This window comes from Candidozyma pseudohaemuli (assembly GCF_003013735.1).
Source record: "Candidozyma pseudohaemuli strain B12108 chromosome Unknown scaffold00009, whole genome shotgun sequence".
NCBI lineage: Eukaryota > Fungi > Ascomycota > Pichiomycetes > Serinales > Metschnikowiaceae > Candidozyma > Candidozyma pseudohaemuli.
Window position 1 is genome coordinate 117,059 of NW_020194443.1, and position 24,545 is coordinate 141,603.

The 24,545-nt window shown below is 44.6% G+C and overlaps 10 protein-coding genes and 1 non-coding gene across 11 annotated transcripts; 9 read left to right on the plus strand and 2 right to left on the minus strand.

Annotated features, from left to right (window-relative positions):
* Positions 1–508: 508 nt before the first annotated feature.
* On the plus strand, positions 509–1,270 carry C7M61_003470 (phosphatidylinositol-3-phosphatase; the record flags this gene model as incomplete). The annotated part of the gene is made up of 1 exon (XM_024858808.1): positions 509–1,270. One exon carries the CDS (start codon positions 509–511, stop codon positions 1,268–1,270), a length of 762 nt encoding a protein of 253 aa, XP_024712895.1.
* An 829-nt stretch (positions 1,271–2,099) lies between these two features.
* Positions 2,100–3,470, plus strand: AFG1 (Afg1p; the record flags this gene model as incomplete). The annotated part of the gene is made up of 1 exon (XM_024858809.1): positions 2,100–3,470. One exon carries the CDS (start codon positions 2,100–2,102, stop codon positions 3,468–3,470), a length of 1,371 nt encoding a protein of 456 aa, XP_024712896.1.
* A 335-nt stretch (positions 3,471–3,805) lies between these two features.
* C7M61_003472 (uncharacterized protein) lies at positions 3,806–4,819 on the plus strand (the record flags this gene model as incomplete). The annotated part of the gene is made up of 1 exon (XM_024858810.1): positions 3,806–4,819. The coding sequence occupies one exon, from the start codon at positions 3,806–3,808 to the stop codon at positions 4,817–4,819; it is 1,014 nt and encodes a 337-aa protein (XP_024712897.1).
* An 821-nt stretch (positions 4,820–5,640) lies between these two features.
* On the plus strand, positions 5,641–6,144 carry C7M61_003473 (uncharacterized protein; the record flags this gene model as incomplete). The annotated part of the gene is made up of 1 exon (XM_024858811.1): positions 5,641–6,144. The coding sequence occupies one exon, from the start codon at positions 5,641–5,643 to the stop codon at positions 6,142–6,144; it is 504 nt and encodes a 167-aa protein (XP_024712898.1).
* Positions 6,145–6,873: 729 nt separating this feature from the next.
* C7M61_003474 lies at positions 6,874–6,946 on the plus strand. The gene has a single exon. It is a non-coding gene; the product is annotated as a tRNA-Met (tRNA).
* Positions 6,947–7,963: 1,017 nt separating this feature from the next.
* C7M61_003475 (uncharacterized protein) lies at positions 7,964–9,364 on the plus strand (the record flags this gene model as incomplete). Its single annotated transcript, XM_024858812.1, has 1 exon — positions 7,964–9,364. The coding sequence occupies one exon, from the start codon at positions 7,964–7,966 to the stop codon at positions 9,362–9,364; it is 1,401 nt and encodes a 466-aa protein (XP_024712899.1).
* Positions 9,365–9,680: 316 nt separating this feature from the next.
* On the plus strand, positions 9,681–12,997 carry SMC6 (DNA repair protein; the record flags this gene model as incomplete). The annotated part of the gene is made up of 2 exons (XM_024858813.1): positions 9,681–9,755; positions 9,806–12,997. 2 exons carry the CDS (start codon positions 9,681–9,683, stop codon positions 12,995–12,997), a joined length of 3,267 nt encoding a protein of 1,088 aa, XP_024712900.1.
* Positions 12,998–13,021: 24 nt separating this feature from the next.
* C7M61_003477 (uncharacterized protein) lies at positions 13,022–14,599 on the minus strand (the record flags this gene model as incomplete). The annotated part of the gene is made up of 1 exon (XM_024858814.1): positions 13,022–14,599. One exon carries the CDS (start codon positions 14,597–14,599, stop codon positions 13,022–13,024), a length of 1,578 nt encoding a protein of 525 aa, XP_024712901.1.
* Positions 14,600–14,742: 143 nt separating this feature from the next.
* On the plus strand, positions 14,743–15,888 carry C7M61_003478 (membrane insertase; the record flags this gene model as incomplete). Its single annotated transcript, XM_024858815.1, has 1 exon — positions 14,743–15,888. One exon carries the CDS (start codon positions 14,743–14,745, stop codon positions 15,886–15,888), a length of 1,146 nt encoding a protein of 381 aa, XP_024712902.1.
* An 84-nt stretch (positions 15,889–15,972) lies between these two features.
* On the minus strand, positions 15,973–21,462 carry BEM2 (Bem2p; the record flags this gene model as incomplete). Its single annotated transcript, XM_024858816.1, has 2 exons — positions 15,973–21,436; positions 21,458–21,462. The coding sequence occupies 2 exons, from the start codon at positions 21,460–21,462 to the stop codon at positions 15,973–15,975; spliced, it is 5,469 nt and encodes a 1,822-aa protein (XP_024712903.1).
* Positions 21,463–22,756: 1,294 nt separating this feature from the next.
* On the plus strand, positions 22,757–24,391 carry MSK1 (lysine--tRNA ligase; the record flags this gene model as incomplete). The annotated part of the gene is made up of 1 exon (XM_024858817.1): positions 22,757–24,391. One exon carries the CDS (start codon positions 22,757–22,759, stop codon positions 24,389–24,391), a length of 1,635 nt encoding a protein of 544 aa, XP_024712904.1.
* Positions 24,392–24,545: the final 154 nt, after the last annotated feature.

Genomic DNA, 24,545 nt, shown 5'->3' on the forward strand with positions numbered 1-24,545 from the left:
ATCTACTGACAGTCCCTTGGAGTACGGAGAGCAACCCCAAAGAAACCTCATAGTGGATTTACGTCCTATAACAAATGCAATGGCTCAACATGCGTTGGGGGCTGGTACAGAAAATGTTGAAAACTACAAAGGCAAGGTCAAAGAAGGTGATGGAGCGGATCGAAAGGTGGGGTCACCGCAGCGCGTCGACAAAATATTCTGCAATATTGATAATATTCATGTCATGCGTGATTCACTAAACAAGCTCACAAGCGTCTTGAGTGAGCTTGATCGATACCCTGTCGCTAGTAATGGGAATTTTACCACGTCATTGCCACTTTTACAGCAAGCGTTGACTAAAACACAGTGGCTACATCGTCTATCCATCATCTTGCAATCGGTCGATCGAATTACGAAGTCGATTCATTTGAATAACACCAATGTGCTTATCCACTGCTCAGATGGTTGGGATAGAACGTCACAAGTCTCAGCTTTACTGCAGATATGCCTAGACCCATATTTTCGAACCATGAAGGGGTTCATGGTACTTATTGAGAAGGAATGGCTCAGTTTTGGTTTCAAATTTGCGACCAGAGCCGATCACGGTGCTTGCGTTGGAGCACTCCTTCCTGCTAAAGAGGACACTAAAGGCGACTCTTTTAATGATTCTGATAGTGTCACCTTACCTGCATCATCGAACTTCACATCCGGCGTGAACAAAGCCAGTGTTGCCACATTCCTTCTGAAGGCAGCACTTCATATTAAGAACACAGCTTCAGCAGCAAAACTGTCGGTATCAGAGCGTAGCACAGATGATTTACGCGACGATACCAGTGCCACATATACCGGGAGCAGTGAGAAATCTCCAATTTTTCATCAATTTCTTGATTGTGTATATCAAATTCTTCGCCAGCATCCAGACAAATTTGAGTTTAACAGCAGGTTCTTGAAGCGACTCTTTTATCATCACTACTCCTGCCAATACGGCACTTTCTTGTGTGATTCTGACTATGAGGCCTCAACGTTGCTCAAAACGAAGACTTGGAGTATTTCGGTCTGGGATTATTTCTTGTCGAGACCCAACGAATTTCGCAACCCGAAATTTGATCAAGCCCAAGATTCTGAGGTACTCTTTTCGAACTTTTCTGACGTGAAGTGGTGGTTCGAGCTCTACGGAAGATCAGATGAAGAGATGAACGGTTTGTCAAACTCGTTGGACCGTAAATTCGCACAGCTTAGACTCGGAGAGAGTCTTCCACAAAGTGATTCCGAATCTTCCACTGGTAGCTAGCTCCTTAGACTAATTAGACACGCAAATGCTTTACTCTTAAAAGTTTGGGTTTATCTAATCTAAAAGATCTTATCGTATGCGAAATGCACTGGTGTCAGATGCACCCAATCTAGCGCGAGCCTAACTGCCGGCTCGGCATCTTCAACTACAGGTTCTTTTCAAAGTCATACACTTCTTGATCTAGATGTTTCCAAGACTAAAGCCATGTGTTCGATGGTATAGTGTACGAACTACAGGCCCTCAAGGTGTGAACGGCCGTCTTCCGCGACACACTAATGAGGATAAGACCGATTCTTCGAAATCTGTGGTCATCACTGATCCGTACGCTATCTATCAAAACTACATCCTGCGGGGCATATTGGAGAAGGACGAGGCACAACTACGCGTAATGAAGGAGTTTCAAAGGCTTTATCACCGTGTTATCAATTACAGCCCGCCTCAAGAAATGGCGATTCGCACTTCCCTCCTTCTTCGAAAGCTCGAGATAAGACAAGCTGAGGAGGCTGTGAAATTGGACCTGTTGAGAAGTGAACCTTTTTATCGAATCAAAGGTTGGTTTAGAAAGGATATTGAAGCCCAGAAACGTGATTTGGTGAGATTTATGACTGATGAAGAGGAATTGCAAAACATAGCTTCACCTCAAGGTTTATTGGTAAACGGTGAGGTTGGATGTGGCAAATCAATGCTCATGGATATTTTTGCAAATACTCTCCCACATCATTCAAAAATGCGATGGCACTACAATAATTTCATATTGTGGGTCTTTGAGGAGATCCACAGAATACAAAAGGAGCGCATGCTAACCGCATCAACCATTGGCAAGCACAAAATGACAATGGAGAATGAGTTTATTCTTTTTGAGATTGCGCAAAAGATGATTGGGAGAAGTACCATTTTCATGCTCGATGAGTTCATGCTTCCAGATGTGGCATCAGCTCAGATAATACGCATATTGTTCACCTATTACTTCAAGCTAGGGGGTGTTCTTGTTGCAACAAGTAATAAATTGCCAGAGGAGCTTTACTCAACCGAGTTCAACAAGTCCAGGTTCAAGTCATTCGTCTCAATTCTCGGCGCCAGGTGCATAAGTGTTGACATGAAATCGGCCAAGGATTATCGACTGTACTTTGCCAGTTCGCTGTCACAAAGAAAAAACCACGTTGTGAAATCAAGCGACAGTGATCATGAGTACACCTGGAACCAGCTTCTAAAGTCCGCTGCTCTCAAAATTGATGATTCATCACCGCTTATGGACGTCAGCATTAAGATAGAAGACTTGGATCTGAAACCAGCATCCATCAAGGTTTACAATCGGGAGTCTTTCATCCCCCATACTTTCAAAAATCAGTCGGTGTGTTACCTAGATTTCGATTATATCTGCCGCGGGCTCTTCTCGTCGTCTGACTATATCACACTTGCTTCAGCTTTTAAAACAGTCATTGTTGACAATGTTCCTGTGATGACCACAAAGATGAAGAATGAAGCCAGAAGATTCATCACACTTTTGGATGCATTGTACGAAGCAAAGTGTCAATTCTTTATGCGAAGTGAAGCAGACGTCGACAGACTATTTTTCCCGGATGAAAAAAACTTAAACGAAGACAATTATGATACTGTTCAACAAGAAGAAATGTTTGCCAAGACAGCTATCGCTGCAATGAATCCTTATAGACCGAACATTTCATCATACGATCTGGAATACGCTAAAGAGTTCGAGGACGTGGACACGAACAGAGGAGGGTCGGTTAATTTTGGCAATGTAAAAGCCTTCACTGGTGAAGACGAGAAGTTTGCCTATAAAAGAGCACTCCTGAGAATATCAGAAATGGTCGGCTCCGACCACTGGAGAAGTGCCGATCGCTGGGTTCCCATTGACCACAGCATGCGACCATGGGAAGGAAGCAATTCTGATACGTCAATTGGCTTGTCAAACGGCTCGTCCGATACTGAGAATAACGAGCAGATAAATCTTGATGGCCTTCATGTCAAGGAGCTCAAATTGGCGCTAACGCATAGTCTACCAAGGGACTTGAGCGCCCACTACAATGTGCCGTTCAGAGAATTCAACAAGAGGGCAGCCCCATCATTTAATGCTCTTCAGCACTTTTGGGCCATGGGCTCTTGGACTCTAGCGCAGCAGAAGAAAATCAAAGACAAGATTGCGCAGACCTGGGTGAGTGGCAGCGTGAGGGAGAAGTGAGACTTCCACAGTTTTTTCTAGTACCGCAGGAAACGCTTCCCCACAATAACGTTAACACCGCGCTACCACTTCCATTGGCGGTTAACTCATAACTAGTATGACTTCCAAATTAGAAGTCAAAAAAGGTGTTTATAGAGTCAATTGTTATAAAGAAATTTTATGAAACTTTTGAACGTTGAGAACTCGGTATCTGAAAACGGATAACTTCTTTTTCACAATTTCCTCCGAGGTCCCTGTCATGTGAATGCGCAGGAGCGGTCGGATAACTCCTCCCTCTTACAATTCGGACACACAAGATATTTTCCACCATACGTCCTTTTTCTAGCAGTTTCAATATGGTCGTTCTCACTGCGGAAAGGCTTGTGAAGCTTGCCTACAAGTATCCCACACTCCACAGTAACTGGTACATAATTGCATCCACAGCATTGGCGGTGGTAAACCAACCTCAAGAAATTGGTAAGGTTCTTCACTTTGCCTTGAGACAGCAGCTCTTGGAGTCTCTGAATCCTCAAGACAAGCCGCTTTTGACTGATCCTTACTTGTTGAAGCTTGCGGAAGATTCTATCACCTCTGCTGCCAAGGCTGATGAGTTCACGGCAGTCGGTGTGAACTTGCCAGAGGTCTTGATCCCATACACCTACCATGACAAGCTCCCGCTCCCATATAAATATTCCAGAACGGAGGATATCACTGCTGCACAGATTCAAGTGGCTGCCAGGATAAGAGAGGCTCTTTTGAAAATTGCCCCAATCGCTGGTTTGCCAAAGTCCATCAATGCTTTGACAGCATTGTACAAGGTAACTCCATCTACGGTTAGGGCTGCTAACAAGGCCATGAGGCCAGCAACGGTTCAGCCAGGTCATGTGAACTCCTCCTCGATTGTGCAAGAAGATGTCGCTGGCACTAGATTCGAAGATCAACTGATTGACACAAGAGACACCATCGACGGTCCCATCTGTAAGAAGTCCGTCAACAGTCAACAAATCAGTGACAACTTTGTGCGTGGATCCGGCTTGTGGGAAAGCATCTATGGTAAGGTGAGTAACCGTGTCAAGAACCAGATGTTCACCGCATACCCTGACTTATGGCAGTACGCTATTCACAACGTTTACTCGCCTATCTTGAGTTTCGAAGATATCTTGCCAGCAAAGGAGACGTCCTTGTGCGTGGTTACGGCTTTAATTCCACAAGATGTGCCACCAACTCTCAAAGGCCATGTGAGAGGAGCTGTTAACTTGGGAGCGACCAAAGAAGAATTGACCGATATCAGATTCCTTGTCTTTGACATTTGCGACTGGAGCGGTAACGTTTCCTGGAAGGGTGGCAAAGAAAGCGTCTACAAACTTTAGATATATTCTAAATGCTTACACATTTGTGCCTTATAAGTAGCAATTTTTTAAGCTTTATGACAACGTTTTATGTAATTATAATATGAGCTAAGTCAACCGGGTAAAAGCGTAGGAATCACTGATTCATCTTGATCACAACTTAATCCGGTCTTGTCTCTGAATCAAGAGCACCTGGCATCCGCAGAAGACAAAGAAGGCCAAATAAACGAAGACGGCTCCAAATACCGTATGCGCCACGGCATCACCGTCAGTAGGATCGTTCACTGAACCCATCATTGACTCATGACCAATTTTGAATAACCAACCAATGACAGACAAGATGACAATGCCAAAGGCAGACAACACTGTACAGAAATAGGCATTGCCTGTGGACACCACAGGCTTCATTTTGCTAAGTTGGGTAGTGTTTTATAAGCAAGGTGTTCGTTCTCCTTGGTGAGAATTGTAGTGTTCTTATTGCTATGTACAGGCTGGATAGATTATCGTCCTCCAACGACTGTCATATGTTAGTGGAAACGTCAAATAATTCGGCTTTGGACAATCTTCATCAAAAATGTTTTCTTGCTTCTCAAAAATGAATTGAAAGCTCCTTACAACCTAGGGGTGATTACCAGCAATGATAGTTCGAATGCCAAGGTCCATCAAATATGAATTTAGGCAACGCCCTCCCGTTATTTAAACCCCAGCTTTTACAATTGAGTTTGTTTTACAAACATAAACATGAGTTCTTTTGATTAGTGGGGCGTTTTCTGTGAGCAAAGTGCAGCGACTCCGTAATGCGACCTCACACGCACTATCGACCCTACCTGCTTTTCTATACAATGTCGATCAAAACAGATCAATTCATCGATGCACCATTGGAGAGCTTGCTTGAGAAAGAAGACGTCAGGCTAGCAAGATTCAATTCAGACGTGGCTTGGGAAATCGGTGTTCTTGCGAAACAATTGGCGATTGAATATGGCTTTTCTAAGGCCATTTTGATTGACGTAACCACAGCAGACGGTACAACATTCTTTCATAGCCCATCGAAGCCAACAACTGTGCGTGATAATGACATATGGGTGCAAAGAAAACAAAAGACTACTTTTCGCTTCGGTGTGTCGAGCTACTACATGGGTGCCAAATTGAAATCTAAAGGCTCGATTAAAATGGAAGATGCCTTCTACATCAACAGCGCTGATTACGCAGTTCATGGGGGTTCCGTACCTATCAGATTGCAGAACTTCGACGGTGTCGTTGCTGCCCTTACTATCAGCGGTCTCAAACAGGAGGAGGATCACGCATTTGCGATTGAGGTTCTCCTGAAGGTCGCTAAGAGCTTGTGATGGGTGTATTTTGAATGAGTAGTCGATACTGATGTGTCATGCCCTTGATGGGACCAGACACATTGTTTGTTCATCATTTTCGTATGTGCTGTTTCTGGAGCAGCTACAATGAATCAAAATCTTTTTTTTCAACTCTCCGTCAAATGCCGAGTGTAATCTGTCTGGTCATTGTATGTAGAGCGAACCCAATCAGCGTGTTTGATAGACTCTAAACGGTGCTATTGGATATATTTATAAAGGGCGATAATCACCCTGTGGCCAAATGAGTACGCCCTGTCGAAATAAGTTCTTTGGATACTCAGACTATCGACATCTTCTGATGGAAACGACAATAACTGAGATGAAGAGAAGTAGGGATATGCTATTTGGCCTGAGGATTGACCAGGGGTCTCGCAAACGACCTTCAAGTTTTGAGATATTATAGTCTAGAGATTGAAAATTTTAGCGATAGTATTATTTATCTTTTTTGAAAACAAGAATAAATAGAAAACAAAATTTGAACAAAATCTATAGAAATCTTCCATTAAAACGACCGATTGGCAAAAAGTCGAATGAAACATGAATTGCGCCTAAAAATTGCAGTACTTGAAATTACGCTCCGAAACTTTGCTTAAACAAATATTGAAACCCAAGAACATCACCAATACAAAAACATCCTGAAAATGCGTATTTTGGAACTCAATTGTTAGCTGAATATATATACCCTACAGAGTTTTTAGGCCGTAAGCTGCTTCACTAGCTCAGTAGGCAGAGCGTCAGTCTCATAATCTGAAGGTCGAGAGTTCGAACCTCCCGTGGAGCAGATTTTTTTTTTGGCTAGCCACATCTTACATATGCATGCGGTTATAACAGCTCATTCTATATACGAGCACCACTTTGTTCAAAAGAAATGTATCGAACTCTCAAAAGAATGGTTTATGACAATAGCCAAGTCTTTCACGTCCCTACATGTTGACATTTTTTTTTCGTAAGAGTAGCCAAACAAAGGCAAATAGTTGTATTAGTTCAAAACGAGGCGCTACGTTGGTAGTCAGGGTGGCATCATGCGATGGAGGTACAAGTGCGGCACACACTTGAGGCGATCCCCGTAAGCGCATTATCATCGTTTAGAGTCAAAAGACCCTAGTTATTACCCATGCGGGTCTGCATACAGGCTTGCATGCAATCCGGATGCCACCTTGATTTCTTTTTTATATGGAAAGTGCGTTATATAAGACTGCTACACTCTTCCTGACAACTTTATTTTTCAGCATTTATTAATCTTACCAAGTGAAGCATGGGGGACATTAACGCACCCGGCTACAATGCCATCATCTATATGACATATGTGTTCTTGCTTGCCACTGGTTTATTACTCGCTTGGAAGTATGGGAAACAAAGCAACTTTTTATCCAGTAACAATACTCAAAGAGGTCTTCCCCTTGCCGTTAATTTCGTGGCATCAGGTATGTATAAAATTTTCGAAAGTCATCCATTGACTTAGTTTGCAACTTGCTAGCGGGTGCAGTGTCAATCTTACATTGGGTTCAATGTTCTAGATTGGGACGGCTGAGATTATACCGTTTGGACTTGATCAAGTTAGTACTTGTGTGAGGAAGCTCAAAGTTGCGTACAACGATAAATGAACTTAGGGACAGCTCGACTTCGAGCAGCTGCTCGTTTTTCGGGGCTGTTCGGTCTATTTGTTGGCCTACTATGGCAGTTCATCGCTGTGACGTATTGATCATCATCGGAAGCGTTTAAGTCCTTCTCAGCCCCCCTTATTAAAGCACCCGTAGATAGTTGTAGTATTTGACATTACAGTTCTAACTTTTAAGCTATGGGATGTGGTATATTGACCACATACGCCCAAATCGGTAATGTGAGTGGTCTTCACGGCCTTTTGGTTTACACGCTCTCCGGATCACTCCCTATCCTCATGTTCGCAGCTGTGGGTCCTCTGATTCGCCGCAGATGTCCTGAGGGTTTCGTCTTCACGGAGTGGGTGAGACAGCGTTACGGCCCAGTGGCTTCGTTGTATCTCTCCTTTTTCACCTGTCTTACAATGTTCTTGTTCATGATTGGTGAATTGTCGGCTGTGAGAGGTGCCATCGAGACTCTTACTGGCCTTGATGCTCTTGGAGCAGTGATTGTCGAGTGTGTAGTCACGACAATCTACACCTCGTTCGGAGGATTCCGAGTGAGTTTTATCACTGACAATTTCCAGGGAGCCTTGGTAATTATTTTGGTCATTATTTGTGCCGCTGGTATGGGTTCCTATATCGACATTGACACCTCTGAGGTGGGACCTTCTGGATTATTGAAGGCCAACAAGTTGGGATGGCAGTTGGTGTGGATTTTGCCAGTTGCAATTTTCACCAACGACTGCTTCATGGCAGGGTTCTGGCTCAGAACTTTCGCCAGTAAAACCAACAAAGACTTGTGGATCGGCTGCTCTATCGCTTCGTTTGTGACATTCGTGATTTGCACCTTGGTTGGAACCACAGGTTTCTTGGCTGTCTGGTCCGGTGACCTCACTGTTGGAGACGACAACGGTTACAACGCATTCTTCATTTTATTAGCGAAGATGCCTGCCTGGCTTTCTGCTTTTGTTTTGATCTTTGTCATCTGTTTATCAACATGTACATTTGACTCGTTGCAGAGCGCCATGGTTTCCACCATTTCCAACGATGTTTTCAGAAACAAATTGAAGATGATCTGGGTTCGTGGATTGGTGGTTCTTGTTATGGTCCCAAGTATTGTGTTGGCCGTGAAAGTCGCTGATGATATTTTGCAAATCTACTTGATCGCCGATTTGGTTTCCGCAGCCATCATCCCCAGCATTTTCCTTGGTTTGAGTGATCGGGCATTCTGGTTCCTCAGAGGTATCGATGTCATGGTTGGCGGTCTTGGATCATTATTTGGCGTCTTCGTGTTTGGTTGGATTTACTACGACAGCGCCCAAGAAGGTGGAAAGCTCATGTTGATTTGGAACGGTCTCTACAACCCCGAGGACTGGGGTCCATTTGGTGCTTTCACCGTCACTTTCTGCGGCGGTGTCATTTTTGCTCTCATGTTCACCGCTGTCAGAATTGGTGCTCTTTATGTGTACGCGAAGGTCACCAAGACTGAGTTCACGGCATTGGAGAGGAAGGAGACGGTGTATGACGTTGAACCATCTCATGAAATCCCCTCAGCTGACGATTCTAGCATTAAAAAAGCATCCTTGCAAGATGCCTGAGACCACCTCAGTTTCTATAGACGATACAGCAACAGCCTAATTGATAATATACTTCGGATAAGTACCTTAAAACCAATGTAGCTGACTTTTGCAAAAAGCTTACAGAAAAATATGAATGATTCTGATGCTGCGACAGAGATCATAACTGATTGCCTCTTGAAGGCTTTTTACTTCCCATTTTTTTACACTCTTATCGATTTATTTGCATATTATGCTTCCCCGGTGTGATTGTTATGCATGCGCGTCAAAGCTGGTGTTGCATCGCGCCATCGTGGATCAAGCATATCAATAGTACTATCCACAGCTTTGTCGAATCATGACCACATCGGAGCCCGAAGAGAGCTTCGGGGACTCCGATACTGACACTCGTAAGCGGGCTTTCGAGGTGGACGTATGTATATTTCCAAATGGAAGCAAATGAAGACAAATACTAACATCTAGTCTGGTCAATCAGCCGAGCAATACATGTCTCAGCTTCTAGCGCTGAAACGCCGAAAATTAGGGGATGACGAGGAAACAAGTGATGATTCTGATGAAGAGGACGATGTTGGTCACAGAAACAAAGCTGGATACATCAAGAAGCTCACACTCAAAAACTTCATGTGCCATGATCATTTTGAATTGGACTTTGGCCCCCAAATGAACTTTATCATTGGAAGAAACGGCTCAGGAAAAAGTGCCATTCTTACTGGTATATCTGTTGGTCTTGGAGCTAAAGCCACAGATACCAACAGAGGCTCCTCGATCAAAAGTCTTATCAAAGACGGGAAGTCCACCGCACGAGTAATTGTTGAAATCGATAATGAGGGTTTGGACTCGTTTGAAAAAGATGTTTACGGCTCCAAAATCATAGTGGAGAGGAAGCTTCTGCGTGAAGGGTCCAACAATTATTATATTCGAAGTGAGAGTGGTGCAGTTGTGTCGACGAAAAAGAAGACTCTAGATGAGATTTTGCAAAAGTTTTTCATCGTTGTCAACAATCCTTTGTCATTTCTCTCACAGGATAAAGCTCGTGAATTCATCGCCAGCAGTACTGAACTGTCTCGTTTTACTCATTTTAGTGAGGGCACAAACATTCAATCGATTCTTCTGAATTACCAAGATGCATCCAAAAACATCATGAACCTCCAACACCGACTGAAGTCTGCAAAGCTGTTTTTTGATGATGCTTGTCAAAAGTATAAAGAATGTGAAAGAACTTATCAGAAGTATAAGCATTCGCACAACCTTCGTGAGCAGTCCGAAAGAATCAACGGAAAGATGTATTGGTTCAATGTCGAGGTGATGGAAAAGCGGATTGGCAAGAAGCACAAGGAGGTCGAGCAAAAACGTGAGGAAATCGACAAGATCGACAATGACATAGAAGATAAAGATGCCCAACTCACCCAGAGCGAGGAAAAACTATTGTCTCTCAAGAAGGAGCATGATTCAGTTTCTGAGTTGCAAGAGTTGAAGCTCGCAGAAGTTCGTCTGGCGGAAACTGCCGCAAGCGAAGCGACGAGGCAAACTCAACAGGTGAGGAATGATTTGACCACCTACAAAACAGAAGTTGACGATTTCAATAAGCAAATTCAAGACTTACAAAAACAAATAGATCAGGAGCAGCGAAAGATCGATGAGATAAATGGCGGTTCAAAGGATCAAATGAGAGAGCGACTCAGCGAGCTTCGTAAGAAGCAAGAGAAATTAGTTCAAGAAAAAGACGAGGCGCAAAGGGCAATCTCCAGCTTCGAGGAGGAAAGTCCCGAATTGCTCAGTGCCACACGAAAGCTTCAAGACCTTAAATATCAGAAGCAAGGTTTACAAGAACAAATTCGAAGCATAGAACGAACCAAGAACGACAAATATGCGGCATTCGGACTCACAATTCAGTCTTTGCTACGAGCAATAGATGAAGAGAATGGTTGGCATCAAAAACCAATTGGGCCTGTTGGCTGTTATGTGAGTGTGAAGGAGGAATATAGTCGTTGGGCTGACTTAATCAATGCTTTCTTGCAAAGAGCTCTTGATTCTTTCGTTGTCTGTGATGAACACGATAGAAGAATCCTAGCGAATCTCATGAGGAGCAGAAGAATACAAAAAGGTATTATTGTGAGAAGGTTCGAAAAGTTCAATTTCACCGCTGTCAGTGCTCCCGATGCTGTGACAGTGTTAGACACTCTCGAAATCCAGGTTCGTAATGTGTTGTACACTCTCATAGATTCCAGCAGTATTGAAGAGATGATAATCTGTGATACAATATCGAAAGCTGAAGATCTTACTCGAATTGCTGAGGTCAGGAGTGCCTTTTGTCTCAATGACAAGAAGTCAGGAATTCGTCTCGCAAGAGGAAAGGGCGGTGGTATTACTAGAGACCCTGTTTTTTACTCCAACGATTTACGAAAACTAGCAGGAAAGGCTTCCGACACCGGCTTAAGATCAGATTTGGAAGATGTTTTACAGGAGGAATCAAAGATTCAAAATGAGAGAAACAGGCTTCGCCATGAATGGAACCAAAGAAAAGTTGAGCTCCAGCGTATTTTCAACGATAAGCGTAAGGCTTTGAAAGAAGTGCAAAATCAAGTTTTCTCAACTGAACGGATACTTGCCGAGGAAGGTGACTTCGGCAGAATTGAGAGTTTGAAAGCTCAGATAGAGACTCTTCGGAGTCAAATAGCAACCAGAGAGGGAATGTTCGTTGAGGTTGCGGAGAATGGTAGAGAGGCCAAACGAGTTGAGAAAGCCAAACGCTCTGCATTAGAGCAGATTCAGAATGCTAAAAAGGAGATTGATGATGAAGTTACCACTATCGAGCAAAGGCTAGACACAGTGAAGCAGAGCATGGACAACTGGAATGCGGAGATAGATGCCAGCAGAATTAAAAAGGAACAGTTGATAGAGATGTTGACATCTATTGAGGCGAAATTGCTCGAAGATGAGGCAAAGCGTGATGAACTTTTCACAGAGGCTCAATCCAGGTGTACTCGAGATGAGGCAAACATCCTCGAAACAGACACGACAGAGTCAATCACCAATGAATATGCAAATATTCAACAGGCAATTGAAGAGGCTGAAAGAAGCAACAGCAAATCGTTTGAGCAGATCCTGGACGAACTTCTTGAGGCACGGGCTAATAAGAACAAGTGTGAGAGCAGTCTCTCTGATTTGGAAAGTGCTAGAATCAACCTTGAGAATGACTTGAACTCGAGATTTGAAAATCTCAACATAACTATTAAGGAGAAACTCACTCGAGCGAAACTGTCCTTTGAACACTGTCTCGCATTGAGAGGATTCAAAGGTAAACTCGAGTTCGATTTCGCCAAAAAGAGAGTCATCACTGAAGTTCAAACCAAGGACGACAAGCAGAGTAGGGCGGTTCAGTCCTTATCAGGAGGAGAGAAATCTTTCACGCAGATAGCCTTTCTACTAAGCATATGGAAGGTGATGAAACCTAGAGTGTGTGGTCTAGACGAGTTTGACGTCTTCATGGACTCGGTGAATCGTACAATCGCAATCAGGCTTTTGATCCACGAGCTTCGGTCGTCAAACGCACAATCGATTTTCATTACACCGCAGGATATCACAGCAGTTGGGGATTTGCAAGACAGCGAGGATGTCAGGATACACCAAATAAGGCCCCCAAGACAAGAATGATCATTTCGTTATTAAAAAGGTTATTTACAAGGATATATGCATGGTTGGAGATGCTCTTGACAAAAGACTGTCCCCAACGTTAAGCTCAACAAGCTTGTTGTAGTCACTTTGATGTAATGAAAATTGGAAAGGCTTTTTCTCAAATGCTTTGCAATCGGCCGCCCATTCGAATAAAAATAGGCGAACCTCTTGTCTCATAGTCGTTGGACACGCTAGCAAAGCTTGAAGACAGGCAACACGGCATTCGTATGTCCATCCCCGGTCCATAGTCTCTCGACAGGTAGTACGGCAAGAGCTTAGTATGTCACTTATTTGCCTTACCTCGCTTGAAGGACAATTTGATGTCGAGAATTTTTTCTTCATCGCTCTGAATAAGATGGTGAAAACCTCACCTCCTCTGAATAAAACTTTGGCATGTAATCGAGGATAGGAAGCTTTTGTTCTCCTGAGAACAGCCCAAGCCTCGAAAAGATAGCCATCGTTGCAGAGAGAAGCAATCACTGGAGTGAGTAATGCATGGTGGTTTGAAGTGATGAAGTTAACAAGTCTTTCGATTGCCGAGCTACGATCGGCCATTATCAGTGACATGTTTCGCAGAATCAAAGCGTTGATATAAGGTGTGTCCGCAAGTTCAATGACACCATCAAAGATTGCGTTATATCTTTTTCCGGGTAGACTGTACTTGTTGTACACAATAGAAGGATCGTTGGCAGGGTCATCACTTGCCAATATTCTCTTCTGCCGCTCTTTCAGATTAAGCTCCACAGCGTATTTCAAGTTATGCTCGACGGTACTGCCTTTTTGCAAAGGACTATATCCTCTGTGTTGCCAGGCCAATTTAACAAATTCTGCTATCGCCAGGGACGTTTCACCGGCACAAGCATGAGCCTCCACCTTAGCTAAAGCGATAGTTCTGTAAATTGTGCGATGCCAGAAGTAAGAATAGTACCTTTTGAAGTAGCTTTGGATACCAGAGACAGCCACATTGTTTCCATTATGCATTAGCACGATAGAAAGTTGTGCCAAAATGTCAGGAAATAGAAGAAATGGTATGAGTGGGTTGTTCGTTCCCTTGAACTTTGGATCTTCATATGCAGCGATGGGGTCAATGACTTCATGATAAATCAAACATGCAGCTGAATAGTGGCCTAGTTCGCAAGCTTTTGAAGCAAGAGCAGACCATGTTTGGTTGGATATGCAATAGGATGTGCTGTCGGAATCGAGAAGAATATGAATCAACGAGACTGCTGCATTGAGATTCTCTTCAGCAAGAAGGTTTCCAATGTACCGTTCCACTAATTTAGAGCTGAGAAGTCCTTGGTTCTTCTGAGACAAATGCTCGGTGATGTGGGCAAAAACGGGCATGCTTTCGCCCCTTTGAAGGAGATGCAGTAGCTCTATATTCGAACGCAATGAAGGATGTAGCTTCAGCAACTCAACTTGTTCTTTTTGGCGTTTCAGAAGCTTTTCAAAATCATCTAGGAATTCACGGACACCAAGTTGTGAAAACGGGTCTCGGCCTCGTTGAGAGAGCCAAAGCAGGGGAATGAACTCGACGGTTGAATGACGCCGTAGGAAAGGCAATCTTAATAACGGTAGCATCGAATTGTCTTCATCTATCAGAACTCAACCGTTTTATGTCTTACTCTTCATAGCACGTTGTGTACACCACCTTGAGAAAAAATGTCTGGAAATCTAGTTTTTCACATACACTTCTTATCCGCACATCTCCCCTTCAACATTCGATGTTAGGAAGCATAGCTCTCAAAGCTGGTCCTACCAGATCCCTCTTGAGGGCTTCTGTTGGTCTCAAGTCTCTCACCAACCCAAAGCATGTCGCCCTGATGAGCGCTATCGCCGTGCTTAAACCATCCATACAAAGATCATCTATCAGATTCAGTTCACAGAGCACGAACTCTGTTTCATCGGAGGCTTCCAGCGTGGTCTCTAGCATTCAAGACAAGTTGCCCGCCTTCGACTCATCGGCCGTTCTGGAAGCGACCAACATGACATCGGACCAGTTGGGATACTTGAATTCGATTGGAATGGCACAAGGCTGGGGAGTCACAGCGTGGATGGAGACCCTTCTTGAAAATGTCCATGTGTACACTGGACTTCCATGGTGGGGAACGATTGTAACTACCGCCCTTCTTATCAGGGCTGTTCTTTTCCCACTTTACGTCAAGGCTGCCGTCAATAACGCTAGATTGGCTGCCATTCAACCAGAAATGTCAAAAATCATGGACCGTCTCAAGACCGAGCCTGAGAACACCGCACAGATCACAAGAGAAAGAGCTTTGCTTTTCCAGAAGAATGACGTTTCTGTGTTCAAGTCACTCTACGGTATGGCCCAGCTTCCATTTGCCTACGGTGTTTTCCAGGGCCTTAGAAAGATGGCTGCTCATCCAGTCGAGGGTTTCTCAACCCAAGGTGCTCTCTGGTTTCACGACTTGACTCAGGTTGACCCATACTTGGGTTTGCAGGGTTTGTCTGCCCTTCTTGTTGTGGGTTTGATTAGATTGGGAGGTGACGCAGGTACCAACATGAACCAGATGGTGAAGAAGTATTTTTACGTTTTCCCAGCCATGGCCTTTGTGTTCACCATGAACTGTTCTGCTGCAGTCGCTTTGTACATTTCCGTGGGTACTTTCTTCTCTGTTTTGCAAGGTCAGTTGTTCAAGAGTCAGGCGTTCAAGAATTATTACAACCTTCCAAAACCTCCTAAGCAGGATCTTCTGAAGCAGCCTGCTAACCTCAGTGAGTGGTTCCAGCAAATGGCAGAAAAGCAGAGAGACTCCACAAGAGCCAAGTTGGAACAAGCTAACAAGAAGTACGAGGCACAATCAAGACATCGTCTTCACGGCAAGGATGGTTTCGTTAAGAGACATTAGATTCACTATAAATACTGGAATATACTTGTAGATAGTCATTCCGCCAGTAGGCAATATCTGTTCCCCAAATCATATTTAGTTGCATCAATTTTCCTCGCTGGAGTGGTTAAAAATTGCATCCCAATTATCAATGAGCTTTTCTAAGACAAAGTTGATGAATCCGAAGTTGCTAACAAGCGCTTCTGCGGAACTTGCCTCTGTCAAAGCTGGTCCTATCACTGTTGCTAAGTTCGAGGCTGTCATTTTGTTGTGTTCACTTTGACTTGCGACCCGGCTAAGGTGACGAATCAAGCTTCTGAGAGTATAGAAGTTGTGACGAGGTAACTTCTTCAAGACAAATGAGTATGGCTCTGCGAAAAAGCCATTCTCCGTCATTGCTTCTGAGAGCAACTCGTTGTCTGCCTTGAGTTGAAACAATTCTCTGATCACATCATCAGTCAAAATTGCATCGGGTAACTCTCTGAAGTACAGCTTGACGCAACTAGTGAGGGCATGTACATCAATATGTCTAGCCTGGAGGTCAACGGTACCGGTTCTGTCGATCTCTTGCTTCAAGGCGGAGAGTTCCGAAATGGAGGTACTGATACGATAAATACCAACATCATGAAGTCCCTCAGTCTCGATTGCTTCATAAATTAAGTCAAGGAAAAGTGGGGATTTGGATCTGTCCCTCGAGCATATCGTTTCAAGGGGCAAGCTGAACGTGGTCATGGAGGAGGTACATTTGTAGTTAAGTAACCTCGAATGGAACCAATGTCTGTTTGCGAACGCCAACTTGTTTGACCAATCCCTCATCTCTTCCTCATCAGGAGTTCTGAGGTAAAGAACATCGCCACTATCCGAGTCAACCTTAAGACAGTTAGGGAGGAGGTAAACAGGGAAGATCTTGTAATCTTTTAGAAGCATGGAGTGCAATGGCTTAGACTTTGCATCCACAACTGAGCTTGGATCAGGCAACTCCCGATAGTCGACCACCTTTTCACCTCCAGCACTGTTGAGTCTGTTAAATAAACCGCTTATCTTGAACCTTGAAGAAGCATTCGTCTTGTAGTTCAATGATTGACGTCTTAAACTGCTTGCCAGTTTCTTGGTCCGGGGATTTTGATCGCCTGACAGACTCTTCACGATCCTACCATCGGTTTTGGCTAACTCAGCTTCATTTATCAGTTGTTGAAGCTTCAAAATCGGACCGAAGACGTCCCATTTGTGACGGTCACCTGGAATAATATCAGCGATCTTGATAGACTGGCAAAGCGACTCATCGAGTTTCAACAAGAAGTCAAACTCACCAGCTTCGAGATGGGTGTCATCCATGTCTTCGACGCTGAGCTCCTTGATCAACTTGTAAATGAGGTATCTCTTATTGAAGTTGATACTCGTGTTGTGGAAGTTTGGACATTTGTTGACCTCAAGGAGAAGCTCGAAAATCCATCCAAAGCAAGGCAAAAGAGGTTCTTGTACCATAAGCATATCACTGCTCTTGATACCACGCGGAAGTAGGTCGTTGATATCTTTGAAGACTCCATGAGATGCACTCTCAGAAATGCCAGCATTGAGCGAGTTTGACGCCTTGGCCCAAAGTGGTCCCAACTGGCGGCTTGCTGGGTGATAGATGACGTTGACGATTGCACTCTCGATACATGAGGGGATACTACCAGAGTCGCCCTCAAATACAAATTGACTCTCGCCCATCTTCAACTGAGAAAGTTTAACCATAATCAACAATGTCTTCATCCGATCCAATCTCTCCTCAAGAGCTATGTTGGGGTCACAAAGCTGTATGTAAAGATAACACTTAAACTTGTGGTACAATCTGAAAAGCTTGCGGAAGACTATAGGGAACTTGCTCATCAATATCTCGTTATCCGCACCATCTCTCAAGCTATCAAAATAGCTAAAAATATTAGAAACATAAATCTGCTCTTCTGCTGAGCTCTTGGGAATTGAGTAATTCAAAAGAGAGTAGTTCTCAAATTGATTCTCGAGGATATTGAAAGCCCTGAACCAATCTTCCGGCTTTATACCTTTATAAAAAAGGGTAAGAAGCTTGTTGAATTTGTGGATAAACTTCTCGATCTTGTGCACGTTTTTATGACTTGGAAGATTACGATTCATCGGAACGTCGTGAAGGACATTCGAGAACCTAAATTCGTGCGTCAAGAACTCATCAAACTTCAGAACTTCCACAGGTCTGTAAGTTTTCTTCACAAACATCTTCTTGAGCTTCTTGTAGTAGTTAACTAACTCTTCAAAATATTTGTCCAATTGTTTGTCAATCTTGTTTGAGTTGTACCACTGCAATATCTCGTTAGTGTAAAGCTTGAAGAATTTGATCATAGTCCTCTTGTTTGTCAAGTCGTGGGCAAAATTTGCATAAAAGTTATTGAGAAGCACTAAAAGGGCTTTCAAAATATTCACTTGAATTTTGAGGAGGAGCTCGTAGTCAACATCACCCAATTCAGCCAATTTCACATCTTCATCAACATTCCAGTTGGGGAACTTCCCAAAGGTGACTGGATTATATTCGCCTTTCCTAATGAGGTGCTGCTTTTTCATGATGGAAATAACAGCATTACCCGAATGAACAAATCTGTGCGCCAAGTTGTCAAGGAGGTCTTTTGTAGACATAAACGAGCTGTAGTTCAACAAGAACACGAAACGAAATTCGCTCAACTCAATTGGGTATCTCTCATCAAAATAGACAGAATCAATTAGCATCAAATCGATTAAAGTGTCAACAGGTGCAAATCGAGGAATGTATTTCGTGGATCTCAGTTGGCTTGCCCTGTTGTTGGAGTAGTTCGAGACTAGACCGAAACTGCGATGCCTCTTTTCCTTCGCTGAAGCCGGTTGCTCCTCACGATGATCTTCTTGAAGGGAGAGGTTTTTGAACTTCTCCGAATTTAAGATGTCATCGACATCGATACCGAGTCCTTCATCCTCTGTCTCTAATTTGTCCTCTTCCGTTCTATCTGCAGATGAAACTGACGATACAAGATCGAAATCAGCCACAAAATCGTCAACTCTGAGGGTCAAGTCGTTATTGATGACAATTCTGTGGTTCCCATCGATTGGACTGTCCGGGAGTCCTGGTTGGCTTGCAACAAGGTCATCATAGTTCAGTAAATCAATCTTGAAGTGATTGTTGTTGAATGCTGGTAACTTCTCTTCTGCTGAAGTCTCCTTTATGGTTCCACCGAATGGTGACATGGTCTCGTGTTCAGGTAAATCGGCGTTTGGGTAGCCTGCCGAGATTCCGGACGAGGAAGATGTAACTGAAAGATTTGAAGAACTCAAATTCATATGCTGAAGCTTTTGAACAGAGCCGTGAGAGGTCTGCTCGGCTTCGGATTGCCTAAGGTACTTCTCAGGAAGGTTGGGTTCCATTTTCAATGAGCTGCTCATGATGTTTGAGAGCCCGGTAGGATCTTCGTTGAGCTCAAGCAAACGCAAAAGAACTTTTCGTAGCTTTTCTTTCGTATGAGTCGAAAACGTGTCCGAAGATTTGATTTCAGAAGGAGATGTCACAGGCACAGATGATGGTATACTCTTTTCCTCCTTATTAGCTCCTAGATAAAGCACTTGATTGAGACTCTCATTTGAAACGATAAAACCCATGGAGTTGTACCTGCGAAGAACGTCTTGGTTGTAATTGATGATGTCCGCCAGATTTGTGAGATTCTTCAAGTAGTCGTTCCACCTATCAAAGGAGTAATTGACTTTCTTCCAGACTATCTCAAGATTTGAGACATCCCCGTGTGGAATATTGTTGATCAAAAGGTCGCCGAAGTAGGGAATGACAGTGTCTTTCGAATAGATTTTACCAAGTCCACGAGGTGCCATGATATGGTAAGACTCTTTCGACGTCAGAAGATCGTTATTCTCCTCTCCATATAACACAGAGCTGGATCTCCCGAAGTCGATGCTTTCGTTGCTAGTCGCCAAGTACCGACGATCAAGTTCGAAAAGCACTGGTGACCAATCATTTCTGAGGAGCTTGATATAATCTTGATTGACATACGACCACACCGTGCGTAAGCGCAATAGCGGTTGAGATAACACTATGGAAGCAATTCCCAACCAAGAGGACATATTTCCCGATTTGTCCAAAAGACATCCCAAGTCGATCCAGCGTTCAAGAATACGTGCTCTGCGCTGTGGCGTCTTACTGCTTGTGTCCTCAGCAAACAAATGAAAAAGGAGAAGCCTGGCCAAATAATGCACATGAGTATCGTTGTTGAAGACCAATGGGTTTTTGCGGAAGAATGTATCGCTTGTATTGCTGTTGGCCACCAGGGAAGATAAAAGAAGGGCCTTGTCTGTGCTCGAGTTCCAAGACTTGAAGAAATGCAAATCAATTTCTGTTATGAGCGCAGCAAAATCAAAGAGATTCACATCGTTCATAAAAACAGACGAGCTTATTTCTATGAATGGGTCTGGAGGTTGTGAGGAATTCGCAAGATCTCTGAAATTGACTAGGGCAAGAAGATCTTGTTGCTTGGTCAACATCTTGGATTTGACAGATGCAAGGAGGGTAGGCGACACTGAGGAAGGATGCTGGTCGAAGAGCAGCAAAGTTTTGAGCATCATCGACCCTTCAGCTTTTTTCAATATGAAACCACCAAAGTGGGCAACCACATGGTCAAAGAGTGCAAGCAGGCGATCCGTAAACTGCTTGTATGACGAGAAATTGCCAAATGCCCCATCGAATATGGCGCTGAGCATTGCATGTAAAGTGGAGAGGATTTCACTGAAGTTTGGAAGCATTGGAAACACGACAATTAAATGAGCCACTGGATCATGGTCAGGAATCGATGTAGCAGGGTTGTTTTCTGCGAAAAGGAAGTGATGTACCAAGGCCTCGGGGGAGTTGTTGGATAAGAAGGTGTTAGACGGGGAGTCGTAACGCAAGTCTGGATGAGGGGTCTGGCGGTCTAGGTAAGAAATGCTGCCAGGGGAAGTATTGGCGTCCTGGATGGTGGGCACGATGGTGTTGGCGGATGCAGTGGATTTAGGTGCAATAGAACCAGTGGCAGTGTTCAACAGAGCCGAGGACGCCATCTTTGTCGACCCAAGCGGGCCGGTTATCGAGGAGGAAGTTGTATCTGCCACAGATGCCGAATCAGAACCATGCAACGGGAGAAGACGCCGTCCCTGTGCCGACTTGCCGTTTCCAGAAGACACGGCTGTACTTGCCGACTGAGCCAGTGAAGGGACCTGGTGAAGCAGGGCACCATCAGAACGGTCGGACGTGCCGACACGAAACAGACGAGCATTGAGCAGGGACGGTGGCCTGTAGAGATGCAAAACGGAGCCCTTGAGCTCGGCTCTGTACAACCGGAAGGACGTATCAGGCAGCTCCAAAGGAGAAGGCTGGTTGATGGCGGCGTTGATCCATGCGTGTTTGACAGAAACGGAATCGTATGCTGGGATAACCAAGGAACGGAGCGGATTATTAGCCCTGGAGCCAGCCAGGCGGGAGTCCAGGTTATCGTGGGCCTCTAGACGAGAGTCCAGATCGTCCTTGTGGGACAATGCCACCGAGCGCCTATTTTTGCGGAATATGGACTTCATCCACAGAAAGGATTGGGAGAAAAGGGAGGGGCGCAAGGAGAAAAAACCTCGGGATCAATTGGTTTTAGGGTGGTTATGCCTGGGTGGATTTGGCGTGTTAGAAAAAATAGGCACAAGGTGGGTGCGGGTGCAGGCGACACGAGCGTCCTACATAACTTAGGAATGTTTCTACGAGGAGCGTAGACGTGACAAAGGTTACGGAGAGGTTATTTCCGGAGATAAAGGAGAAGAAAATAGTTTTTGAGAAATGTTGTACACGAAATGGTCGTTTAGATTTGAACAAAAAAGTTAAATGATTGGTCGCCTGGAAGCAACTCGTGTGTGGCCTCACTAGACGAAAAGTAGTCCTCGTCAGATCGTTACAGCCAGGAATCGCCATTCAGATTTTGCCGAGAGGAGAGCTGTCGCAGAAGTGAATCAGGCGTCAGGCAGCACCATACCGAAGAAATTACATCAAGGGAGAATTGCCCATTCAGGCCGAGCCGTGCAAACCACCGTACTTGTCGCCGTCCCCTCCTGGGTCTTTGTCAGAGAAGTTTATTGATGAATGCGGAAATGATCACATTGTCTTTCGAGCACTGATTTTTTTACTCCATCTTAGCCAATATAGTCCGTACATCTTCCACCGGTCTCCATACACCCTGCCGCGCGTGTCTGCGAACAATGCCTTGAAGCGATTGGGATTGCGCCATTGGAGCCAGTTTTCATGAATGGAGGCGGGAGGTTGGCGAGGAGGTGGTGAAATAATTTTCTTGTGTGGATTTCAGGAAGCTCGGGCGATTGGCCTACTGGGGCTAAGGATCGACAGATTTGTGGATCTCTCGGTGGTACCACGCGTGGAAATGTGGCGAAGGCGAGAGCTTCGTATTATGGAGATTTTGGGAGCCGTAGAGGGGGTATATAAGTAGGAGAACATAATGCCATTATGTGGTGAGGGGAGGGGGTGGCCGTCGGTGGTGTCGACACAAAATCGACATACGGCGACGAGGCAAAAGACGATTTTTTAGGATTAGTTGGAATTTTGTGGAAATCTTGATCCGAATTTTCATTTGTCTGGCGCTTACAAGAATTGGGTGCAAATAAGGTTTCCGCAACAGATCAAGCGCAAAGAGTTGGATCAGTGAAAATTTCGAAGAAAAGGTCACAATCGAAAAAGAAATTGACCGTAAACACGGCGATCGGAAGAACATAGTAATTTGTTCGTTGGCAAGCCGAGTGTTTTTGATCCTTCGTCTCTTATAGTGTCCCCACTGAGACCTGCGTAGACATACACTCAGAGATAGACGACCTCTTCATGCTTCTTGGAAGCCAATGCCGCCCACACAGGCGATTAACCCAGATCGCTGGAAGCATACGAAGATACAGCTCTGACGAACAGCTCAAGTATGTTCAGAGAAAAAGTGTCGTGGCGCAAAATCCCGCTCAGTTCTATCCACCCATCACTACTACTAGATCCAATTCGCCAGTTCTACGAGTCCCAGATTTCGTGAGGAAGTTCAAGGAAACGAATTTTGAAAGTTATCCACAAAAGAGGCTTCCTGATACAGTACAGCTAGAGGGCAGGGTGAAGTCAGTGAGAAAAGCTGGTAAAGCGTTATTCTTCCTCGACATCATTCAAGACGATGTAGAGGTTCAGATATGCGCCTCTAACAAACTACTAGGGAGCATGGGCAAGGATGAGTTCTCCGAAATCCACTCTTTTATACGAAAAGGCGATCATATTCTGTGTGTGGGCTTTCCGTCCGTCACTAACGTGGGAGAATTGACCCTCAAGGTGAACTCCCCAATACGCATCTCCAGCCCTTGCCTAAATTTGGCAACATTGCCTGATAAAGTCACTGATAGGCAGCTCATTAATGCCAACAGAGTCATGAACTACTTGGTGAACGACCAGCTGAAGCAGCGCATCCTCATCAAAGACACTGTGACACAGTCAATCAGAAAGTTTCTTATAGACGACGATTTCACCGAAGTGAACACTCCTTTGATTGCCGGTGCAGGGACCGGTGCCAATGCCGAGCCGTTTCAAACTAGCCTGAAGGCCGTGCCTGACGAGAAATTGCTGCTTCGAGTTGCCCCAGAGCTCTGGCTCAAGAAGCTTGTTGTAGGCGGTTTTGACAAGGTGTTCGAGATCGGCCCAAACTTCCGGAACGAGGGCATTGATGCCACGCATAATCCCGAATTCATGACCTGTGAATTTTACCGCTCTCACACATCCTTGAGTGAATTGATGAAGATGACGGAAGGCGTTTTCACTGCGATTTACAACGGGCTTTCCCAGAAAGAGCAAAAAATATCACTTCTAAAGGAAACGTTGCCCGAGCTCACCTCCTTGCAACAGGGAAATTTTGCAAAGTATGAGTTCGTGCCTACGCTTGAGAAGAAAACTGGTATTAAACTTCCAGAGGAGCTCACTACAGAATCACTTGTGGCGTACCACAGAGACGCTGGGGTTCCACTTCCCTCCACCAAATCTCCCGCCAGTCTTTTGGACAACCTCAGCAGCAGAATTATTGAGGCGATATCTCTTGAAAACCGCAATCAGCCGATCTTCATCTACAACCAGCCCGCGGTGATGTCACCATTGGCTAAGTCCGCGCTGGTGGACTACGACGGCCGAGAGTACGAGGTTTCCATGCGTTTTGAGCTCTTCATCAACGGCAAGGAGTATGTCAATTCGTACGAAGAAGAAAACTCTCCCTTTTCACAGGCTGAAAAATTCAGGCTCCAGCAGCAGGCCAAGGCCGAGTACAATGACGACGAGCTGCTTATTCCAGATTGGAACTACGTGAAGCTGATGGAGTACGGCTTACCTCCTACGGGCGGATGGGGGTGTGGAATTGATCGACTCAGCATGTTGTTCAGTGGAACAAATAGAATCGAGGATGTGTTGACTTTTGGTGTGCTCAAAGATGTGGTGAGGCAGTAGTCCGAGTTGTGGACACAGACTCACGAGCACCGTTGAGCCCATTGTGGATGATGGGTCGCACGTTCTCCGTATCGGAGTATCCTTTTTGAAAGGTTCATGTAAATAGAATAATCTCACTCCATAGTCATTTTGATCTTTTTTTAAAATTTTCCAA